Source organism: Pelophylax lessonae, assembly GCF_965119305.1.
Source record: "Pelophylax lessonae genome assembly, chromosome: 4".
Taxonomy (NCBI): domain Eukaryota; kingdom Metazoa; phylum Chordata; class Amphibia; order Anura; family Ranidae; genus Pelophylax; species Pelophylax lessonae.
In genome coordinates, this window is record NC_138771.1 from 323,824,814 (window position 1) to 323,848,750 (window position 23,937).

The 23,937-nt window shown below is 37.4% G+C and overlaps 1 protein-coding gene across 1 annotated transcript; it reads left to right on the forward strand.

Moving 5' to 3' along the window:
* Window positions 1-477: 477 nt before the first annotated feature.
* Window positions 478-15,937, forward strand: LOC309554038 (uncharacterized protein; the record flags this gene model as incomplete). Its single annotated transcript, XM_082255560.1, has 12 exons — window positions 478-547; window positions 641-933; window positions 1,683-1,745; window positions 3,001-3,057; window positions 4,201-4,245; window positions 7,240-7,305; window positions 9,557-9,589; window positions 11,622-11,651; window positions 11,987-12,037; window positions 12,171-12,203; window positions 12,841-12,930; window positions 15,829-15,937. 11 exons carry the CDS (start codon window positions 478-480, stop codon window positions 12,892-12,894), a joined length of 795 nt encoding a protein of 264 aa, XP_082111686.1. The 3' UTR covers window positions 12,895-12,930; window positions 15,829-15,937.
* Between the last annotated feature and the right edge of the window lie 8,000 nt (window positions 15,938-23,937).

Here is a 23,937-nt window from a genome sequence, read left to right on the forward strand (position 1 = left end):
TAAATGTTCAATGTTTAGAGAACTGAATTGTTCATGAAGAGAAGTATACAAGATATCTACCACCCAGATTCCTTTACTGTGTTTTTTTTTTTTATAGTAGTCTCCCTCTTTTTGTGGGCACTGGACAAATGCAATTGTATGCCTGTTTTCTAAAATAGAACAGTGTTGAAATACTCAATGACAAATTGCAAAGGCTTTACATAGGTACATGAAATGGGGTTTTAAATAACCTTCCTACAAAACATAAGACATTCCTTATCACTGACCAACATGGAAAGAAAAACACATAAATTAAGATTGTGGAGTTCATACATCTTCAGAATTTGTAATGATAAGGAATTTGATAAGAAATATTTTGGCTCATTTGGAATGTCCTTTTAACCTCATTATGGTATAAATTGAGCCACTTCAGAGAGATCATTTGCACATATCTGATTTTCGGTTCTGCTGTTCAAGGCTTGTCATTAAAACGCCACCATGAAGATCACTCTTGCCTTTCTGTTGGTGTCTCTAAGCTGCTGCTTTACTTTACCAGTGGATAAAAAAGGTGTGCCTCTATCACCAGTATTTTGATTACCCAAAATATTTATAGAAATAGTGTATCGTGTGCAATACATTTTAATATACATTCTTTTTCCAGATGAACCAGCTGTACCTGTGCCAAAGGTACCAGAATCTGTACCAAAGTCAGAACCAAAGGTTCCAGAAACAGAACCAAAACCTGTTCCCAAGGAACCACAGCCAGTTCCTAAACAACCAGAGTCAGTTCCAAAGCAGCCACAGCCAGTTCCAAAGCAGCCACAGCCAGTTCCACAACAGCCACAGCCAGCTCCAAAACAACCACAGCCAGTTCCAAAACAACCACAGCCAGTTCCAAAACAACCACAGCCTGTTCCACAATCAAGACTTGATTGCCTTATCCAGCTGCTAAAGGTAATATATATGTATCTAAATATATAAGTGATATAGCAAACTGAATTGTGGCTAAAAAGGTCTCCATTCTCCAGTTGTGTTGAGTAAAGTCATAGGCCTGTATGCACTTAAAATGAGTAAATATCTATTAAAGATTATGGGTTATATTTAAAAAACTGTGAATGTGACATTTACTAAACATTCACTGTAGGTAAATCAATCATTGTAATTTAACGTGCATGTATCACGGAAATTCAAATGCATCACATGAAGATTTCCCTTACATTTCTGTAACAAATGCAGTAACAATCCTAATAAAAGGAGGGTAAATCACCCCAGTGAGCATGAAGGCATCAACAAAAGCCTGCCAGAGGTTCTAACCCTTCAATACTACACTACCAAAAATACTGCTTATCAACAAATATATACATAAAATTGTATGTATAGTATATACTTGTATATACATTTAGATTTACTATACATTTAATGTATAGTTACATGACTGGATAATTTGATTTTTTTGGCTTATAAGAGATATATGATATTGCATGTGGCTATTCATTACACTGAACATATACAAACGTTCAATTTGTAGGAATAAGAATTGCCTTTCCTTTGTCAATTAGGGTTCTAATCATACATTCCTTATGTACAGGCATTAAAGGAACAGCCTATAAAAATCTGTATCTTTAAATAGTACACAATGATACAAGTTATTTTTATTGAACAATGTTAAATTCAATCCATTTTTCTTTTTTTTTACTAAACAGAAAGATGCCCCAGCTCTCCTTCAGAATTTGGGAACTCTCCTTTGTAATTACAGAGTGGCCCAGGTAAGTCACAGATTTGAAATTCCTCTTACATTGTATACACACTGATGGGCACTTATTGGCAGCACTGATGGGTACTGATAGATGGCACTGGTGGGTACTGATTAGCAGCACTATGGGCAATGATTGACAGCGCTGGTGGGCACTGATTAGCAGCACTGTGGGCACTGATTGACAGCGCTGGTGGGCACTGATTAGCAGCACTGGTGGGCACTGATAGGTGGCACTGGTGGGCACTAATTAGCAGCATTCGTAGGTACTGATTGACAGCACTGGTGGGCACTGATTAGCAGCACTGGTGGGCACTGTTTGGACTGATGTCCCTTTAACAGAAGCCAGTTTTTTGGCTTTCTTCTCCTCTCCTCATGCTGTCAGCATGATGAAAGAAAAGTCGACAACCCAATTGTGTTTACATCCTGTGATCAGCTGATCACGTGGTAAAGGGCAGCTGTGATTGGCCCTTTACCCCCTTTATCCTAAGGACTCGGTGATTACAAAGCGTGCTGCCCATGCACCGCAGGGGGAACATGGGCAGCACAATCATGGGAGGACGTCCACCGTCCACGTATGCCCTTCCGGCATTGTAAGCCTGTGCTGCAGCCATCTTTCAGGTATGGCCCAGATGGGAAGCGGTAAAATTACAGTTAAATACATGAAAAGTAATCATATAGCCAAAGGGAAAGCTAATTGGTATTTACCTTTATCAAAGTCTTAATATATGAAGATGAAATATTTATAAGCAGTGAAAACTGCATGTAAAATGTTCAGTAGATTCAAAAATTTAGACAGCAGTAGTTGTATGCAAATCTTGAATTTTCCTATAAAAGTCAAGCTTTGCCCTTGCTTCTTTCCCTTTTCTAAGACATCTTACTGGTCAGTAAGGCTGTCAATTAAAATAAAGGACCAATAGGGAGGCTTAGGTGATGGAAGGGGTATATGACCTCAACTACCAATGTCACTAGATCCAATTACTGCTTTGGGCTTTTACCAATGGTGACTAGTTTTTAACACTAAGTGCTTATTATTAATTTTATCTGGTTATTTAATATGAAGGGGATTTCTCTTTCCAGTTAGTATTCTATAATTTAGCTCTTCCTCTCTAATGCAGAGACTGCAAATATATAATCCTTGCTCAATGAAAAATTATAGAATAATTGTTCAGGATATGGATTATTGTTTAGAAAGTGTTACATCCAGTGTTATATCTCTTTACCAACATTATTTCAGTAATCTTTTTTTTTTATTTGTTTTGCTTCAGAAAGACCAAAATATTGCTTATTTCATGTCTTTCCTGGAACAAGTGGACAACATTCTGGTAAGATTACAATACTTAATTTTAAATCTCAGTAATAATAATAATAGTAATTTAACATGCCTTGTTTACACAAGTGGAGCATGGCGTGTGTGAACTTTATTAAGTGAAATTTCACAATTTTATTATTATAATATTTCTAAAATTATATTTTGCTAATTCTTTATTTAAAGTATGCAGCATTCACAAAATTAGAAAAAATACAATGGGAACATATTAAAGTAAAAGAACATATTACCTAAGCGTGTTTTGGATGTTTTATGATTTTCATTTATGTCACATTCATCTATATTTGTATTCACATGACATAGTGCGGCGTGGAACTATTTTTCATATTAAATACAGTACAGTATATGTAGTATGGGAACATACTGTATGTATACATGTATTCCGTCAAGGAATACATCAACAACTGCATTCATCATAAAGTGCAGAGATGATCGATCAGGGGTAATAACAACATAGCCACCATAAGACATCCTGCAGCATAGTTATTTAGCTGAACCATCACTACTCTAGTGCATACTAAATGTTATAAATGTGAAGGATACAAAAGCTTCTTCCTTTTAACAGAGTAGACAGGGCAAGTGTAGAGAGGAGCTCGAATTGGGGGGAGGGATGGATCCAAGTACTGGAGTAGGCCTCATGTTTATATTGAGCAGATAGTACCAGGTCTTCCATTTTGTTCAGTTATTCGACTTTTCTAAGCCACAGTGGGATGGAGAGAGGGAGCGGGTCTCTCCATCTAAGCGCAATGCTCTTAAAATTATATTTTTTAATTTTTAACTGGGTATGGTAACATAAATTCCATAATAAATGTAATAGATTTGGGACAGAGCAAGCATTCAATCACATTGACTTTCTTCATATTTGAAAGTGTTACAAAAGCCAAGTTCTTTAACTTTGTTCTTTTGTTGTGTTTTCTTTCTCATAATGTGTGGCATATAGATTCAGTAGATCATGTTGTCTTGAGTTAATATCACTTTTAGTTATTAGTCCACACTTTTATTTGTAGGTACTAGCTACACTATTGTTTTGAGTGAGAAATAATGTATTTTGTAATGTTTTGCTTTAGTGTGTTAGTGCTGTTTTTTTTTTTTTTTTTTTTTTTTTTTAATTAGTTAATGTGTTTTATTCCCTTATTAGAAACAAGTTGGCTGCTCTTTGAACAACCTTTTGGGTTTCAAAGTCGTGAGTATAGATTACTTTCCTATGCAATTTGACTATATACACAGATTAGTGAAAACATAAGACTGCCAAAATATGTTATGGAAGTATTTCAATATATTTGTATAGTAAATGGCACTAATCCTGACATAAGGGCAGTTAAGAGCTGTTAGCTTACCTGTAATGTACAAGTGTGCAAAATTTCAGACTTGATGAAAGCAGTATTTGTACAGTATTAACCAAAAGTTATATGAGGATAATACTAAGCCTGAGGATAAGATGACACCAATACCAATGAATGACACTTTTGTCTTATATTAACCATAACTTCCTCTTTTTTTATATGGTTTCTATGCCATGAAATACATATTTCAATTACTAATGCAGTCAATTTCTAACCATGCTAACAGGGTTGTTTTTATAGATTTTTTCTATAACAACAGAAAGTCTGGTTAAACTATTGTGCACCATATACTGTCAGCTATGACAATTACCGTATTTATTGGCGTATAACACGCACAAGCGTATAACACGCACCTTCACTTTATGAGGGAAGTTTTAGGAAAAAACATTTTAAATATTTAAAAATAACAGTACACTGCCTCTTTCATTAAACAGCCCCCCTATACATTGCACAGTTCCCCCCATGCACACTACATACCCCCTTTTATTACAGAGCCCTCTTTACATTGCACAGCCCCCCTGCACTCTGAGACAGCCCTGACAGCGTGATCTAAAGTAAAAACAAAATCACTGCCAGCCCCTTTCCATAGATACTTCCTACATTGTGTCACTGTTATTGTAAACCGATGCCTCTAAATACCTCAGTAGCTCCGTTCTTTCATGGCCGGTCATGTGACTGCTCTTCTCTGACATTCAATGGTCGGTTATGTGACCGCTCTCCTCCACCAATCTAAAGCTACAGTCAGAGGAGGAGGAGCGGGAGGAGGAGAGCAGCCAGCAAGAACGAAGCTAACAAGGTATTTAGAGGCAGCGTTTTTCAATGACAGCAATCTATTATGTAGTAAAGATCTATAAAAAGGGCTGGCAGTGATTTTTTTCTTAACAGCAGAGTACGCTGGCAGGGCTGTCCCAAGGCCAGGAGAGGCGGAGCGGACCACCCAATCCCCGCCCCCCCCCCTCGTTGGAAAAAAATATATCGTCGTATAACATGCACCCACTGTTTGCACTATATTTTCAGGGGAAAAAAGTGCGTGTTATACGCCAATAAATACGGTATATGATAACACATGGTTTAAAGAAAAATGTCATAAAAAGATGGTAAAAGTAAACTTCAGCCGGAACTAAAGTTTACAATGGCTGTAAACCTTTACATATTCCCAGTGAAAAGACTGACCTCAAGTGATACATAGAGATTAAACGAATCCTCCTACATAAGTTGTACCTTTTTATTTGAAGTCTTCTTTTCTCTACATCAGTTTAAAGTGCAGAATTTATAAAGCTTGTCTGAGCTGTCAGAAATAAGGTAGTGGAAAGCACAAAATTACACTCTGCAGAGTTCAGTGAGGTGAGCTCTGACAACTGATTGGAGGAAAGGGACACCCCCCCCCCTTCGCACAGAAACAAAGCTGAGGCTGTCAATCACTTGCTGTGTGCTGGTTCTCCCTCCCCTGTCTCCTTTTTTCTCTTGGTGTCAGAAAAACTTGTCAGAAGTGACCCATGATGATAGCAGAGGAATAAAGCAGCAGAGAGAAATCACACTTAGTGCTCTTATTTCTTGAAAGGTGAACGTATTGTTTAACTCACAGCAGAGGCTACCATGCTTTGCTGCAAGTTATCCCAAAACTAGCACCGATAACTGTGCAGCGGCTTGGCTATGACATGTAACAGCTATCCTAACTACATACATTTAATGGGGTTACACTTTTAGAAAGTTGTTCCAATAAATTTTTAATTCAGTTAGACATTTCTTCAGAAACTCAGTGAGGCAGATATATTATGGAGATGAGAAAGTTCACACAATAAATAGCTTAAATATTTACTTATATTAGCCCATTATAGGAAAAGCTCATTCCAGATTACTTATTTCATCTGCACATGATTGGGTGATCAAAGTGAATTTGATTTTTACATGATTTATCAGCCAAAATCTCTATAAGGAGATGATAGAAATAAAAATAGGTGCATTAGAGGCAATTCACACTGCCCCTCAACAGAGCAGTTGAAATGATTCACCGGTTTGTGTTGCCGGCTGGCTAGGGACAGTGTGGTGCACGGTTCAGTGCACCGCACCCCCCCCCTTTTTTTAACAAACTTTATGTGAAGTGTACAAAATGTACAATTCATACACTGCAATGTCTGACAATGCAGTGCCATTCGGGCCAGTGAGCTGAGATAAAAATTCAGCATGTCTGTTTGGGACATATATGAAACAATTGTTTTATTTATTATAGTCAGGGCTAAAGATACAAATGTAAAAATACATTTTTATTATAGCCAGGTAAACACTCAATATTAATAAAATGTAGTTTTTATTAAGCCAACAGATGGGGGCTTTCATTTATTTTCCACGGTTTCAGCTGTTTCAGCTCCTTGCTTACAGAACATGTATGAATCATCATTGTAGAGACTTACCAATTATCAGATAAGTTAGTATAAGATTTCAATCAGACAAAAAGAGTTGCAAAGCAGGCTTCATTAGCCATCTCTTTAGATAATGCATATGTCCTTCAAAGATTCTTTGTTACATATTGAATTTTTACTTGTAAAGCAAAGACTGTATATCTATACATTAAAAAAGCCGATGTGAAACAACAGTTTGAAAACAAATAAATAAAAACAGCTTAAATAAAGCTGAACCAAAAACATTATAGTTTTACTTTAAGTAAACATGTGACTTAGACTGTAAGGTATCTTAAACAATTAATTACAGTGAATAATACAATAATTGCAAGAAGTTTTTACACATTGACTGGAAATAATGTTGATATTAAATATTAGGGAACAGGAAATATTTCTATTAATTGCATAATACTTTGTACTTTTTATCCTATCTAGAAAATCAATGCTGCAAATGCTGAGAATCTGGCACAAGAAGTTTCTCTAATCCTGTTCCAGTTTATGGTAAGCAATGTGTTGCTGTCAGTGTCTCTTTTCTCTAAACTGTAAGCTGGAAACACACATAAAACATTCATTTAATAATTGCATTCTACCATCTAAAATTCTTTATCAAATACAGTACTATATACCCCCTTACATAAAGTGTTATTAACTGTGAATTTTTAATTTTAAAGGTCAGTGCTTTGCTAATTAACTTCAAAAACAAATGTGATACATAGTAAAGCCTGTCACCAGCCCCAATTTACAGAAATCCCTATTTCGTCTATTATTATCCCTTCTCTCTGTTCTTGTAGAAGTTGGTACACTCTGATTAAAGGAGTTTTCCACTTACTAAATTGAAAATCCCCTCTTTGTGTCCACAACAAAACATCACTTCTACAATGCTATATCATCTGTTCTTTACAAAGCTGCTAAGCTGTTATAAGGACCAGCAAATTAATGGTGGTTCCCACCTTATTGTACAATAATTGGATTTCAGGTACAAGGACCACTCATAGTGCTCATAGTGCTCAGAGCTGCTTGGCTTTTTATAATGCTGCGAAAAAAAGAAATCCCGATGAACCAAATTCATTAAAAGGTAACTCCACTTTCAGGGGGAAAGTAGCAAATAAAAAAAATAATATAGCATATACAATTGACACACAAGTCATATTGTATTTGAATGTTATTACCTTGCCTTTTCAATCTGCAGCTCTGTAATTTTCTGTAAAATGCAATATGGCTACCTGAAGGTGTTCTGTACACAGATGGTGTACAGAACGCCCCCCAGAGATATATTTTCCTGCTTGTGTAATTGACCCACTGATTTTCCTAGAAAGCTGTTATAAGATACCAATCCAATTTTGGGCATCCACTACAACAAAAATGTTATTTTGGTGAGATACCCCCAATGGTAAATCTAGACATGATACAGACTCTAGCATTTTTCTAATTAGAACCCTGCAAGTGCAACTGATTAATAATTACAAAATCACTTACATTTTCATCCACTTTACCATGGACACAGATAAACAAACATCTATATCTTCAGAATAATAAAAGGAAGGAATCTGCAACAAAGTTTGGTAAAATCCCTGCAATGTACAGAGATCACTCAGAGGAGAATATTTTTTTCTCAACAAAAGTGGAATTACTCTTTAAATATTTCAAAGCCAAGTTCAATGAGTTACAAAGTTTCAAAAGAGGCATAAAAAAAAAACACAATTGGTGACTTATTACGGAGTAATCATCAATACTTAATCATACTCATATTATATTTTCAAATTTTTATCATAAAGTGATCATGAATAGTTGCACAAATTTCTCTATTTTAAGTGATCTTGAAACTACAGAAACATTAGGCATTAGGCAGCCTGTAAAAGAATAAACTGAATAAGAACTTACCTGTCTGGCCACCCACGAGTCAAAGCTATTTCAATACTGTGTCCTGTATTACCAGTCGGTCCTGAACAAAATGAAGATATAACTTATTCTTTTACAGGTTGCTACATGGTATTTTTTTTTTTCATAGGAATAGAGTCACTTTAAAGATATTGCCATTTAAAGACCTTCCTTCCCTTGAATTATTTGCCTATGGGGGTTAACCATACCGTCAAAGTTACTCACAGCATTTCTTTCTTTTTTTAGTCTCATAGCTTATAAAGAAAATCTTTTATAAAAGGTTAAAGTTTTGACAGGTAACAAGCCACACAAGGCATTTGCTTCCATTGAAAATTCTAATAGATAGCTGAGGCCCCTTTCCCCACCCATAAGTTTAGCTTTATACATGTCCGTACATACAGCCTTTATCACTATCTGGGTAGCTAGTTCACTTGGTAAACATGCACTGTAAATTAATAAATGTACTTAAATTTCATTAAACAATATTAAAAAATTGTACAACCCCTTGGAACATTTTGATACTTTTCAAATAGTGTAATATAAAAAAAAAAAAACACTTTTAATTTGGATACCAGGCATAAGGAATTGGACACTAATTCACTACGTCACTTTGCATGATTTATATGTGTTTGAATATTCATTGTACGGTTATATTGCATATAGAGAATTATTAATTGTGTTTAAATTGGATTTACCGGCATCCTAAAATTTACACCACCATAGGTTGCTCGAAGTCCCATTTGAATTTATAAAAAAAGCTTAGCTATAACACTTCTGTAGAGGATTTTTCTGTAAATTTTTTACATGTTAGTAGACACAATAAAACACTGGTAGAATTTGCTTCAACTTTTTTTTATTTTTTGTTTAATATTAGGAAGACATTATTGAAAGAGCCATGAAGATTCTGGTAAGAAAAACTTGTGGATGAATTGTATTTTATATACAGTATATGTAAAACCAAACATTTTTCCCTTTACATTTTGGAGAGAGTAGGATTTTTTTTTAACCATCTCACTTGGGAATTTTTTCTATACGTCCTGACCTGTGGAAACAACAGTAAGTGATAGAACATTGCAAAGTAAAAAGACAAGTGTCCCATTTTTAATATTTCTCCTCTATTCCTGTTCTGGTTATAACTCAAAATTTAGGAATTTTCCTCACTTTCAGTTTTGATTACATTGGTCAATAGGATAAAGAGAAAGAACACATTTCCATAGCAATACAAATTTGGCTAAGATTCCAACCCCCCACCACACCATTCAAAACCTAATAAATATTTTGGCTTTAGATGCATTTGATTTCTGTATGAGAAACCAAATATGTTACTAAAGAAATGTTTTTTTTTTTTTTTACCTAAACATTTTTAAAATGGTTAGTCATATAATTTATTTAATTACTTTTTACTTTTAAGTTAAAAAGATATATGTGGATGCAAAATGTTAAGTTAAGCAAGGCTGGATAATTGCAGTTTTCTGGTTTTCGCTTGCAAATGTAGGTACTGTATGATATATTTTTATTATATACAAGAGATGAATTTGAGATGCATCAGCTACCTTTTGGAGGAAACTAAAATTGTTGCCAGCTTAATGACAGAGATTGTCCACAATTCATTAGTAACAACAATGTCCCTTTCTTGAAACACTATATGAGCAAACCTATCTCAGAAAAATCACACCTACAATGATAACCACGGCAACACAATGTAGATGGTTACAAGCAGGTGCAACTTTTGATAACTTGCAACAGTGCATATCTGTAACAATCATTGTTGACAAGGTGTTATTAAGAGAGTAGGATTAACATGATATGTCAGGAAATGTTCACTCACACCTCTTTCTGAACTGACATTCAGATCTGGCATTAGACCCTAACCATAGAAACACAGATACATGGAAGAGCACCAGCAGAAAAAAAAAAAAAAAAAACACACAGTCCATTGAGTCTGCACCATTTTTGAACCACACTGTAACTTTAATATTCTCTTTAGGAAAGAAAATGCTTTTTTTCTTGCATTCTCTCACACTACTACAAAAACTAAAAAATTGTATTCCATTTTAAACTACTTGTCTCTTGTTCTGAGGCTACCATAATAGATCTAATCAAGTTTTATAACCTTGTGTTATCTTCTGGAAATTTGAGTTTATCTGTCAGACAAGAATTCAATTATTACCCCTACCTTTAAGAAATTATATTTTGGTACAAGCTTAATCACGTTTTTACTACTCTATATCTGAAGATGAATTTGCAGCTATTGCTAAGGCTGAGCAAGAATTTCCAGTTCTATTAAATATAAAAAATCTGAGGAATTGAACTGAAATTTCAACATTTGCAGTAGAATTTATACATTTTGCAAATTAATTTAAGTCAATGTGGTTAATTTATTGAAGGTGCTGATCACTTTCCAAGGAACTTTTCCCCAGAGCTTAGTGAATGAGCTGAAGCTCTGCAGACTTCCAATATCATGTGCAAACAAAAATTATGTTTATTTTTTCTTTGCACATGATTGGGTATTTTTCACAAAGTGAGATTTGTCCCATTGCAAAGTGTACCTTTCCCTGGAAAGTGAACAGCTTATTTGTGTTTAATAAATCAACTCCAATAGGTAAAATTTGTTAAAAAGTAAAATAAAAACCAAACACACAAAAAAAGGAAAAGAAAAAACAAATGCAAGGAACTCTAAACTACCCTAAACTACTAATCTACCCTAAATACAACTCCCCTAGAAAAAATAATCCTGTAAATAAAAAAGAGTATACATATTTTCACTCATACAATAATCAAAAACTGAGAGTTTGCCCTTTGGTGAAATCGCTCATATTATCAATAATGATAAATATTTTCTGATATACATGTCGGAGTTAGCAACTGCTCTATGAAAAAAAAATCTTATTATCAGGTTTGTTAAAACAAATTTTATTTCTTCTATCATGGTCATTTAGGAGGAAATTCCAATCCTTGGTGACTTTATTGTAAGTATATCCCATTACAACATTTTATAATTATTTTACTTATTTTATTCTATACAGTACATAAAGAATAAATAAACAACTACATATAAATACATACAGATATAAGTGCATGTATAGTAAAATGTGTGGATAGTACTTGAGTTGCAAGCGTAATGAGTACAAACCTTAATGAAATGCATTTTGAGAGTTATGTAACTATTGACTTTTATGAGTAAAAAAAAGGAGAAGGGGAAATAAAAGAATATAAATAAGCAATTGTAAAAATATCCAATTACAGTAACATGTTGCATAACAAAATGTTGAAATTTTGCTTCTCTCTATTGTCATCATCATAGAATGATATTCCTCTCACTACGGACATCAGAAATCTGGCCTGCAGTGTGCTGGTAAGAACATGAACAAGAAAATATTTGAAAAGAAAACATGTCTATATGTTATATTTATGTTGAGTAAATTGCATTACATTGCATATGTTTAATAATTACCCAGTACTTATCTATCTTTTTTTTCTGAATACAGCAACATTATCTCAATGAAATCATCAAAGTCCTGGTAAGATTGTGTTTGTATGTATTTTGTTTAGTTTAGGTGTCTTCCAAATGTAAGGTGGTAAACAAACTTCCATCTACAATGTGCATGTAAAAGACACAGCTTTCTTCATATATCCATATATTAAAGTGTACATATATGGATATATTTTCAAATCAAAAGTCCACCAATTCCACCTTTATCTTTAGAGACTCTAACAATAAACTTCAAAAGAAGTACATACTTTTAAATGTGAAAATTGCAGCATTCCAAAGCATACTTAACTTCATTCTTTTCTTTGGGAGTTTCTTGCCCTTTGCCCACCACATATGTCTAGCATATGTTCAATATTTTTTTCCAAAATAAATGAAGTATGTGCCAGCTCTGACAATTAAATATTGCTATGAAGTTTTTAGAAGCAGAGCCTAGGAAGAGAGCACTCTACAGCACATGTATCCTTTGCAAATTACATTTTGTACTTCTACTCTTATCACTCACCATGTTTTTACAGGCCAGTCAGTGATCTTTATGATACCTTTTTTTTTTAAATAAGGATTGTGCATTTTACAATATTTAAAATTCAATATGTATGTATGTCTATTTTTTATTTTATTTATTATGTTATCTTACTTCCTAACTGCACTTATTTCTATGCTAATAGAACATCATAGCTGATGTAACTGGAGGACTTACACAGATCATTGAAGGGCTGTAGAAAGGCAATAAGCAAATGCAAGTCTAGCAGTGGATCGTAAGTAACTCCAATCAGTTTATTTGCAAAGCTATTCTTTCTTTGAAAGTGTTTAAACTAAACTTGTGTGGCTGTAGACCTTAAAAGCAGGTCACTATAGGAGGATGCAAAGTCGAACTCAAGCCAACCCCTTCTTGCCTCCTACATCATTAGTTAGGAAGAATACCAATTATGTTTTTGTTCCAACAGTGAGGCAAAGGAAATGTACTCGAAAGAGAGATGCTTGATACTCAAGCTGAGTTTAAAGCTAAGCTCACCTTTTTTCTAAATTCCAGCTGCCCTATGCACCAATATACAATTAATGTACCTCTGTTTCAGAAAAAAAAAAGTTTTCTATGTTCTAGGACTGGCTTTACCTGAGCCTCTGGTCTCCTAAAGAAAACTTGCCTCTATTACTTCCTGCTCCATCCTGATATTTGGGACAGTAAATCAATCTGTTAATGAACTAAGGAATAAACTAATATACCTGACCACACCCCCCCCCCCCAAAGATTGACCCTACCCACCTCTGCAGTTTCATGCTTCTCCAGTGTGGAGAGTGAGCATGCCAGTGAGCAGTGTTCTCCCTCTACACACAGCGATTGCTTGTTTTGTATCTTCTTTTTGCATGGAACATTCATTTTACAGAGTGTGCTGGAGCTGAGTGATCACATAACAACCTATGTGGAGCAGAACTGTAGTTTTAAAAACAAAAGAAGAGTGTCCCTGGAAGCCTTTACAGAACACCATACACTATACAGTCTAATTGTATGATCTCCTTTAGATCTACCATCAACTATGTAATGCAAGGGCCTGCCTGATTGAATACAGAGTGATTGGATAAATAGGTGTTTTGCCTTTTGTATATTTGTAGTAACTTTAAAGGAGGTTGTGCAGAGCTTGTACAATCAGTTTGTAAAGTGCATGGCCACCTTTACGCACTTTAATTGAATTAGTTGCACTTTTGGTGCCATTATTTGTTAATGGCACCCTAATGCGCATCCCAAATGTGGATTTTGTTGAGTGCAATAATGCACAACAAACACAAGGTAAAAAAATGTGCAAACTGCAACACGCAAAAGTGCCATATGGGCTATTTTGCTGTATTTATCGTGTGTAGGGAAGCCTATTGAAATCAATGGGCTGGCCTATGCTTGTCACAGGTAAAACACACCAAAAAATGTGCACTCCACGATGCTGTGTAAAGGGGACCTAAAAGGGAAATTGGTGTGTTTGCACCCTCCCCCACCCTGAGCTGGATTACAAGAATATTGACAGCTTAATGTCTTCCTCCCATGTACTTGTATAAAGCTGGTCAAACACTATGCAATCTGATTGTACAATCTTCATACAATTTCCTTTGGATTTACTGAAATTATGTAATAGGAGGACCCATCTGAACAATCCATTACATTTGTATCAAATCAGGCAGTCATTTGCACTACATAGTTGATGATAGATCTAAAGGAGATTGTACAAACAGACTGTATGGTGTATGGGCACCTTAAATTAAGAAGTAGGAAAGTGGGTAGAAATAAAAATGAGGTGGCATAGTAATGAGGGAGCTGTGCTCCAGAGTGGTAAACATTCCATATTCTGTGATGCATAAGAAGTGTATGATGGGATATTACATTCCTGGAAGGCCACATTATGATACAGGAAGTCAGCTCCCAGAAAGCATTTTTAAACTTATAAACATAGAGGTAAAGATTCAAACCAGCCATGGGCTAGGTAATTGACAGATGAGCATATTTGGATGGCTTGGGCAGAAAAAAAGGTTTTTTGTGAAAAGTGAAATTCTGTCCAAAAAGGTGAATTAGCCTTTACGATTTACAAACTATAGCACCTCTCAGCCCAGTGTGAAAAGGGCAAATTAGGAAGCAAACAGAAGATAAAAGGAAAGGACATTTTTTGTTTCTTCTTTACACTTCTCAAGAAGTGCTTGTCCCAGAAAGTGAGACCTTATGGCAACAAATTTTAATAAAGTGTCGCTTATACCTTTATAAGGAAATAACAAGCATTCCCCAGAATACATATAAAAAAAAAATGATGGAAAATGCCTTAAGGTGAGAAGACTTGTGGAATACTGAGAAAATGTTTAGTGAATGATGAAAGCTAAAAAAAACTGAATGCATCCCTTTACTTTACATCAACTTTTATGGGCATATTGATAGAGCATTGAATATGCCTTTCACCACACATTCACTAGTGGTGAATCACTACCTGTCATTTAAAAACACATGCACCTGAAATGGTTAATCTGTAGTTAATATTTGGAGAATCTCAGGTTTACTGATTTTTTAAATGTGTCCCTAAGAGTTAGAGAATGTACTGATTTGTCATTCGTTTTACAGGTAGAGATAGAGAAAATTACTCCAGAAAATGCACTATTGGAATGCTAGGTAGCACACAACTCCCTTTGATTGGCTGTGTCCTGAAAGTAAAACATGCACAGAAGGACAAAAAATGAATTGCGAACGCAAAGACAGGTCTTTGTCCATACATGAATTGTCATTCGACCAGTTCAGCAGGGACTGGCTGAAATTTGATCCATGTATGAGCAGGTGGGTTGCACACAAAGCGATCTATTGATCGACTTGTGTACAACTGGCCTGTTGGAAAAATTTCTCTTGATCAGCAAATGAGTGTGTTCTGATGGTGAGGATATCTCCCGACTGTCAGAATAACACAGCTCAGCGGGAGGGATTTCCTCATCCTGATTGAGTGTATGGATGGGGGAATCAAGGCAATTCATATCAATCAACATGCTGGTTGAATGAAAAAAAAAAATGACTTGTGTGTGGCCAGCCTTAGAATCCTCCTTTTAGGATCTAAAATGATATAAACACAGTTTTATATGGTATATATTTGTTTTTTAAATACAATTCTTTAAATTAATTGTAATGCTTTATTTTACAGACATCATCGAATTGGCTGGTATTTCAGTTTTATGCAATAAATTGACATCTAAGAATGTATACATTGGATTGGTTGTTGAATTTTCTTTCAGTTCCACAATAAAGTAATTTCTTGGCAAATGTGTCCTTTTTCTCTAGTTTGTGGTGCTAATATGGCCTAAAATTATAGAGCCATTTATTACAAACTGCATACAGCATGTTTCTATAGAGCAGGCCTTGAGACTCCTCAAGCAAGTATAATCTTTAAGGCAATTGTGAGAAAGGACTAAAGGAATGAAACCCCTCCAACTGAATTAGTGTGCTTTGGGATATGTGATGGAATGAGACATAAATGCCTACTGTGCTACCCACTGATTCATTTGATTCCTTGGGTCTCTTCTCATCATAAACATAAAGCCCAACACTAGGCAAAATCTACACTTGCAGCTGACACCCCCCCAACTGTAAGTTTTAACTGCTCATTCAAGCTAGGGGTGCTGGAATAAGGAGTAATACCTTATCCTTCCCAGAGTCCTTTCAGTGGTGCGATTAACCCCACAAAGCCTCCTCTCCAAGAAACTCTTAGCCACAGTTCTACTCCCTCTACGAACAACACAATGTAACAACCAGGGTTAATTACTACAGAAATGCAGAAAAATTCAATATGTAGTATATACGGTTTCCTTCACTAAATTGTATATCATTGGGGGCAGCCCTGACTCATAAACATAGATGATCTTTGTATTCCCTACTTCAGCAGAAAAAGGGATATCTGTTTTAGCCAATCCATATAGAAAGTATTTAACCTTCAAGATAAAGGGGTAAAAAAATGTATCTTTAAGATGAAGGGTTGCCAGAATTCTCATCCTTCATTTTCCTTGAGAGAAGCTATGACAGCCAATTATTCTGGTTCTCTAGATTGCCAGGGGAACATATTTGTATACTGAGGTCTTAGGAAAATCTCAGCAGGTACAAAAAAAAAAAAAAGCAAAACCAAAATCTATGGTCCTTAAAATGTGGATACACCTGCAGTTTCAGGTTACTGTTACATAAATTGAAGACCTAACGTAAGCAAGGAATATGCAACACTTGAATTGCCTGACTCAAGTTTGCATTGGAAACATTAATATTTGCCCATATAATAAATCAAGAAAATGAATGCAAGAATAATATGTCATATGATAACTTGACAGTTCAACTGAGAGCAAAAGCAAATGTGACAGTTTTCATTCACGACATGCCTTGAATCACACTGTTTGGGGAAACAGTTACATTTATGGGTTTAGTTCAGCTTTAAGCTGTGTAGGCAAGCAAGACACATTTGCTTTGACGTATAAAGAATATAGGGATGGAAATGGCTAAGTAAATTAGACATCACTCAACATTACTTCTCAGATATACTACGACTACACAGGGAATTTGTTGTTGAAAACATTTGTTCAGTTTTTAGACACTAACAATGATTAATGTTGGGCTAATTTCCTCAAGCAAACATTGAACATTTCTGCAGTCTTTAGCAGAAGATTTCTAAACAGAAGCAATGTACAAAACTGACTACAAGTTCCCAGAGCTTATAGAAAACCTTAATTTACTGTATAGTGTGTTTGTCATCACTTTAACCCTTTCACTGCCAGAACCGGCTCTCCATTTTTCACCTGAAGTGGCCAACCAATTTTTTTCATTTTTTTTATAATTTCTGACTTACAATTTCTAGATATTTGTATATTACCGTAATAGAGATATACTCTATGCAGTCAGCAGCGCTAGCTCTTACACAACAAATATATTATAATACACCAATCGCCCACATATATGGCTCACAAATTACATCAAAAATGTATTATAACATGTGCTAACAAAAATGTGCTACTGGGAAATATAAAGTGCTCGTGCAAAAAAAGAAGAAATTAACCCCATGTAACCATAGTGCTCATAAATAACAAATATTATATAATAATGTCCAATGAAAATAGTCCAACAATAAATCAATCTTTCCTAAAGAAATAACCAAATACGTAGTGAAGATATGTTTTGAATGTAGTGGTGAAGACACCCTCCATGCAGAATATGGAAGGAATTCCCACTCACCAGATGGTGTTGATCCCTCCTACCTTATGGTAAGTGGGATCAAATCTGACTTTAATGGTCTCTGTGACCTGGGAGTAGATGGCCGGATTCTCCTACCGATGAAATTCCTTCACAGATGGGTAGTAGTTAGGATGATGGCAAGGAGAGGGAACAGAAAACAAACAGGCTCCTCATGGCGTGATAATGTTCAGGCTTTATTTTCTAAAAATAATCCCCAAAGGGCTGATGTACAGACAGTAACATTTTTTAAAAAGGGGATAAAAGATACTCCTGTGCAGATTCCCGCACTACACAAGAGAGCGGTGCAAAGCCAGGCAAGCCGGTGACAGCGTGTGTTCCAACCAGCACCCAGAATGAAGCGATGTGCATCCCAACTTGACATGTTTCATCATCAGCATGACGTCTTCATAAGCTGGAGGCATGTCGCATACTACTCATTCAAACACTTGCAACCAAGCCCACATCCCCCTCCTCCTTGTTTACAAATCGGAGCAGATCCGGCAGATTTTCTTGAGCCATCTACCCCATACAATGAATCATAAAACCTCACAACTGACTGGGGAGTCATCGATATGCTCCGTGATCTCATTCATGGAGGAAAATTCCAATTTTAATTTAAGACATCCCCAAAACTCCAATGGATTGCCTTACAATCCCTAAGTAACTAAAGGTACTCAACAGTTATCCCCCTAGCCACAAGGTGGCACTGAGAATACCATCTAAAATTCTAATAGCTACATTTGGGGGAATATCAGCACCATCAAAACATACTATATGCTGATACAACACACCCAACATAGGGGAGATCAATATATTAGTTCTGTTTAAAGGGCCAAAGGGCAGAAGTAGGTACCATAACACATATATGTGTTATAATTTACAAAATGCATGTCCAAAAGTAAAGTAAAAAATATCACTTCTGTACATGCATCTTAAAATGAAACAAATATATAAAAATGTATATAAAAAAGGCAACATTTTGACTGGGATTTATTTGTACTCTTCCAATGTAATCCTGTAGTATATGGCTGATAGGCGCAAAATAATCTACCTATTACAATAATTCATACACATCAATAATTTGATATGAAACAATTAATACCCATATTTATGTTTATATCCTGGGGGCTCATTGTACCTATTTCATAAATTCAACGTGACTCATTCTGTGATACTGCTTTACGCATGTCTTTCCCCCTCCATTGTGGTTCTATTTTATCCATTGCACAAAAGGTAAGCAAACTGGGGTCCCTATTATGTTTGAATCTAAAATGGTTAGAGACACTATGTTTTTTTAAAGCCTTTTTTGATATTATTAAGATATTCACCCAATCTCACCATCAGCTTCTATGTAATGCAGCCCACATATTGGAGGCCGCATGGACAAGAAAGAAGATAGGTGACATGGGTGCTCTGACAAGTTATAAGTTTTTTTATGGGGTATTTGTTAGGTTGGTATTAGATTGGAAAAACATTGTTTTTCTCCTCCTATCCCTCACCATTCTGCATGGTTTGTATCTGCCACACGTAAAGAACCCTAGTTGGTCCAGGAAAGCACCCATCAACCTAGGGGGATATGGCACATTATGCACCAGTCTATCCCTCAAATTGGGCGCCCTGCGGTATACAAACCTTGGTTTGAGGGGTAAAATGCCTGCTAACACATTGTCTCGCAACAGAATAGGCCAGTCTTTCCTAATAATTTGTTCCAATTCCCTATAGTTTTTGTTGTAATTGGTGAGGAGGACCATATGATGGTCTGCCCCTCCCTTTACGTTGTCCCTAAGCAAGGTGGTTCCATCTAAACTCAGAATTTCTTGTTTGACCTCCTGTAAAACGTGTTCCCCATATCCTTTATCTTTAAGTCTTTTAATAAGTATGTCTGCCTGTTGATTATATTCAGTTCCTCCCATACAATTACACCGGATCCTCATTAGCTGACCTTTGGGTATCCCTTTAATCCACCCTGGGTGTTAGCAACTATGTGTTGGAATACAGCCATTCTGATCAATGGATTTGAAGAATGTTTTGGTATATAATTTATTCCCTTTTCTATATATAGTCAGGTCCAAAAAATGAACTTCCTTATTATCCCATGTGTCCGAGAATATGATGTGATAGGCATTAACATTAATATCTTCCAAAAACTCCTTAAGGCCCTCTTCCGTTCCCTTCCAGACTATAAACACATCATCTATGTATCTTCAGAACATTAACAAATTCTCTCGTTTTTTTTCTGAAAATTTTCTCATGTTCCCATTTGCTTAGGAAGATATTTGCCTTACTGGGTGCATACTTTGCTCCCATAGCGACTCTCTTATGTTGACGGAAATATGACCCATCATGCCAGAGGTAATTGCTACCCATGGCTAGTTGCAATATTTCCACTATAAATGCCTGTGGTTCCATTTTAAGTTCAGACTTCTCTCTCAAGGACCATTTTACCACTCATAGCACATCATCCTGGCCAATGTTCATGTAAAGGGACTCCACATCCATGGTGGCCAGTATGATGTTGCCTTCGAAACTGGCTTCCTCTAGCGTATTAATAGGTTGTTTACTGTCCCGCAAATATGCTGGGTAAGATTGGGCCAAAAGTTGTAAATAGGTGTCCAAATGCTCCCCAATCCTTGAGAATATGGAGTTAATTCCGCTAATTATAGGTCTTCAAAGTGGCATGGTCTAATTTTTGTGGATTTTGGGGATTTGATAAATAACCGGTAACCTAGAGGCTTTCAGTATAAGGTACCTGAATTCTTTTTTATTTAGAAAACCCTTCTTATGTGCTTTTTTAAGTAGTTTCTTACATCTGTTGCGATATTTCACTGTGGGATTATACTGTAATTTCTTTTTTTTTTTAAAGAAATATTTATTGAGTTTTCAGCATTAACAAATTATGCAAACAATCCACTCAAACACAAGCACATAAGTACAACATTAGAAACATGTTTGGTATACAGTGGGTGAAATAGAGGCCCAAGAAACTGGATCCATAGTAGAGGAGTCGGTGTGATTAGGGGCCAAGACTTATGTCAGCAGAAACAGGAAGGAGGGAAAAGGGGGGGGGGAGTGGGGGGGAATAGCGAGAGCAGGACAGACGTCCTGAGGAGAGGGAAGAGTCAGGTGTGGGAGAGCGGTAGAAACGGGGATGGGAAGAAAAAGGGGGGGAGGAGGGGTAGGAGTGACCGGATTAGCAGTCAGAGTAGTAGCTATGAACCTTCCAGGTATATCACATGTAGTTAATGAACAATTACAGCCAGAGGGGAAAAAGGGGGGGATAGGGATACCAATTGAACTTGTAACAGGTAGTGGTAGTAGAGGGCGAGTAAAAATCATATACAGAACCCAGGAGAAAGGGGAAACAGGGAAGTGTGAGTCAAGGAGTGAACTATTGAACTGTATCAGCCTTCAGGTGCCCATTGGGGGCAAAGAAATGTTCGGGTGAAACCGTAGCAAGTATGCCTGCCATTTCCTCCAAAACTTAAGTGGGTTGGACTAGAATACAGTTAAGTCCAGGCGATCCTTAGTGAGCAGGCTGTCCAAGTCCGACTGAAGTTCACTCACAGTGGGGGGGGGGGGGAGGGGGATTTCCAATGCCTGAGAATGGTCCTACGGGCAAGCATTAGGCACGTGGAGATCCAAGCTTTATGGGCAGCCAGTATAGACGCCTGGGTTTTGTTGTGTGTGATGAATGCAAGCGATGGTTTATTGTCCAGGAGACCGAACAGAAGTGAAAGGGGGTTTTTCGTGGGGAGGAGGCCCGTGACCCTATATATCAGAAGTTCCACACTGTCCCAGAAGGATGACACAATTGGACAGCTCCACAGTCGGTGATGTAGCGTGGGGCGGTGAACTAAGCACCAGGAGCACCCCTGGAAGGGGACATGAAGGGGGGAGGAGGAGAATGGGGAATAGGCATGGTGAAGTATTTTCAATTGTTGCTCCCTCCAAAATTCGTTGGTGTTGAAGGCACATGTGGTGATATACTCCGCTATCAGGAGCTGTTTGGATCCAGTGATATTCAGGGCCTTGTCCCAAGAAGATTTGGTGAAGTCCGTTCGTGTGTCCAATAGTGTGGCCTGAAGAGGGCGGTAGATATGAGCAAGTTTAGGGTGTTCCACAGAGAGGATGGTGTCCAGAATGGAAGGCATAAATCTCTTCGACCTATCCCTACACAACTCCACGGCATGGGAAGTGACCTGGTGGATATACAAGAAATGGTGAACAGGGATTTTGTACTGGCGTTGGAGGTCCTGGAAGGGGAGAGGTGCTCCCGTTGAAGAGTCAAACAATTGAGCAATAGTCTTTAGACCTTCCTGAGCCCAGGATGAGTACACTCTTTCCAGGTCCATATTATGCAAGGATGGGTTACCCACAATAGGGAGATGCTGAGAGATGTGTTGCGGCAAGCCCAGCCTTTTCCTAATCTCCCTCCAAGCCACAAGAGTATCACGGAACAGGATGTTCTGCTTGAGATTTGAGGGGAGACCGTTCAGTTTGCTATGCAGGAGGCCCAGTGGCGAAAAAGGGTCTGGAATTTGAGACTCCAGAGAATAATTCGAGAACCTAGAGGACCCCTTTAGCCAATCCATACCCACTCTCATCAGACAAGCCAAATTATAGAGTCTAATATCGGGTAGATTTGCGCCCCCAAAGGACTTTGGGGGGTATAGTTTGGGGAGGGAGATCCTTGACCTCTTGGTTTTCCACAGTAATCTGATAAGGGATTTGTGTATAGTGGTAATATCAGTGTGTTTGATGAGCAGGGGAAGAGTTTGCATAAGATACAACAATTTGGGGAACGTGACCATTTTAAAGAGATGACACCTGCCTAGGAGAGACAGGGGAAGGGAGACCCAATTGTCTAATTCTATGGCTAATTTGGATATCAGCGGAGTATAGTTTAGTTGGTATAGGGAGGTAGGGGATTTACCTATGTGAATACCCAGGTTTTAATACTGGTTTTGGCAATGGCAAAGGGGGAGTGTGACGTCCACTCTAGAGAGCGCGGTTGGCCGAGAGGAAGTATTTCACTCTTCATATAATTGATACGCAGACCTGAGTATAATTTAAATCTGTCAAAGATGTCCTTGACATGATGCATGTCCCGCTCTGGGTCGGAGGTAAACAGCAGAATATCGTCTGCGAACAAGGTGGATTTTCTTTCCTCCCGGCCAATCCGAATGCCCGTCAGGGGGGATGTGAAGGATAAATGCCTGGAAAGGGGCTCTAAAGCTAGATTAAATAAGAGTAGGGAGAGGGGGCAGCCCTGCCTGGTGCCCTTGTGCAGGGGAATGGGATCCGATAGAATATTTGAAGTGACAACGTTAGCCGTAGGGGAAGCATACATCGCAGAAATGAGGTGAAGGAAGGGACCCGAGAAACCGAACTTTTGGAGGGCCAGCTGTAGCCACTGGAAACTAACATTATCGAATGCCTTTTTGGCGTCTAATGTGATAATGGCATAGTTGTTGGAAGGGTCGGCCTGTGCTTGCACCAATACTGCTAAGACCTTGCGAATATTAGAAGTCGCGGAGCGCCCCTTGGTGAAGCCCGCCTGGGATGGATGGAGGAGAGATGGCATGATCACGGGCAGTCTGGAGGCTATAATTTTTGATAAAAGTTTAGCATCAAGGTTGATCAGTGAGATCGGACGGTAGGAGCCTGGCTCCATGGCATCCTTTCCAGGTTTCGGGATGAGCTTTATGAAGGCCTGTGAGCCCGTGGGCATGTACCTCCCTCCATCCATGATATGTTGGAAGACAGTGGTTAGCATGGGGGTAAGTAGGTTTTTGGACAGTTTGTAGAACTCGGATGTATACCCGTCCGGTCCAGGGGCCTTACCAGGGGATAGAGACGCAATGGAAGATGCCACCTCCTCAGGGGTAAAAGGGGCATTCAGAGCAGATAATTGGTCCGCAGTGACCCGGGGGAGATGGACCTCCTCCAGAAAGTTATTGGCTTCAGTGACATTTATCGGATCGGGGCCATATAGTTTAGCATAAAACTGTTGCATGATAGAGTTAACCCCTTTCGGGGTGTC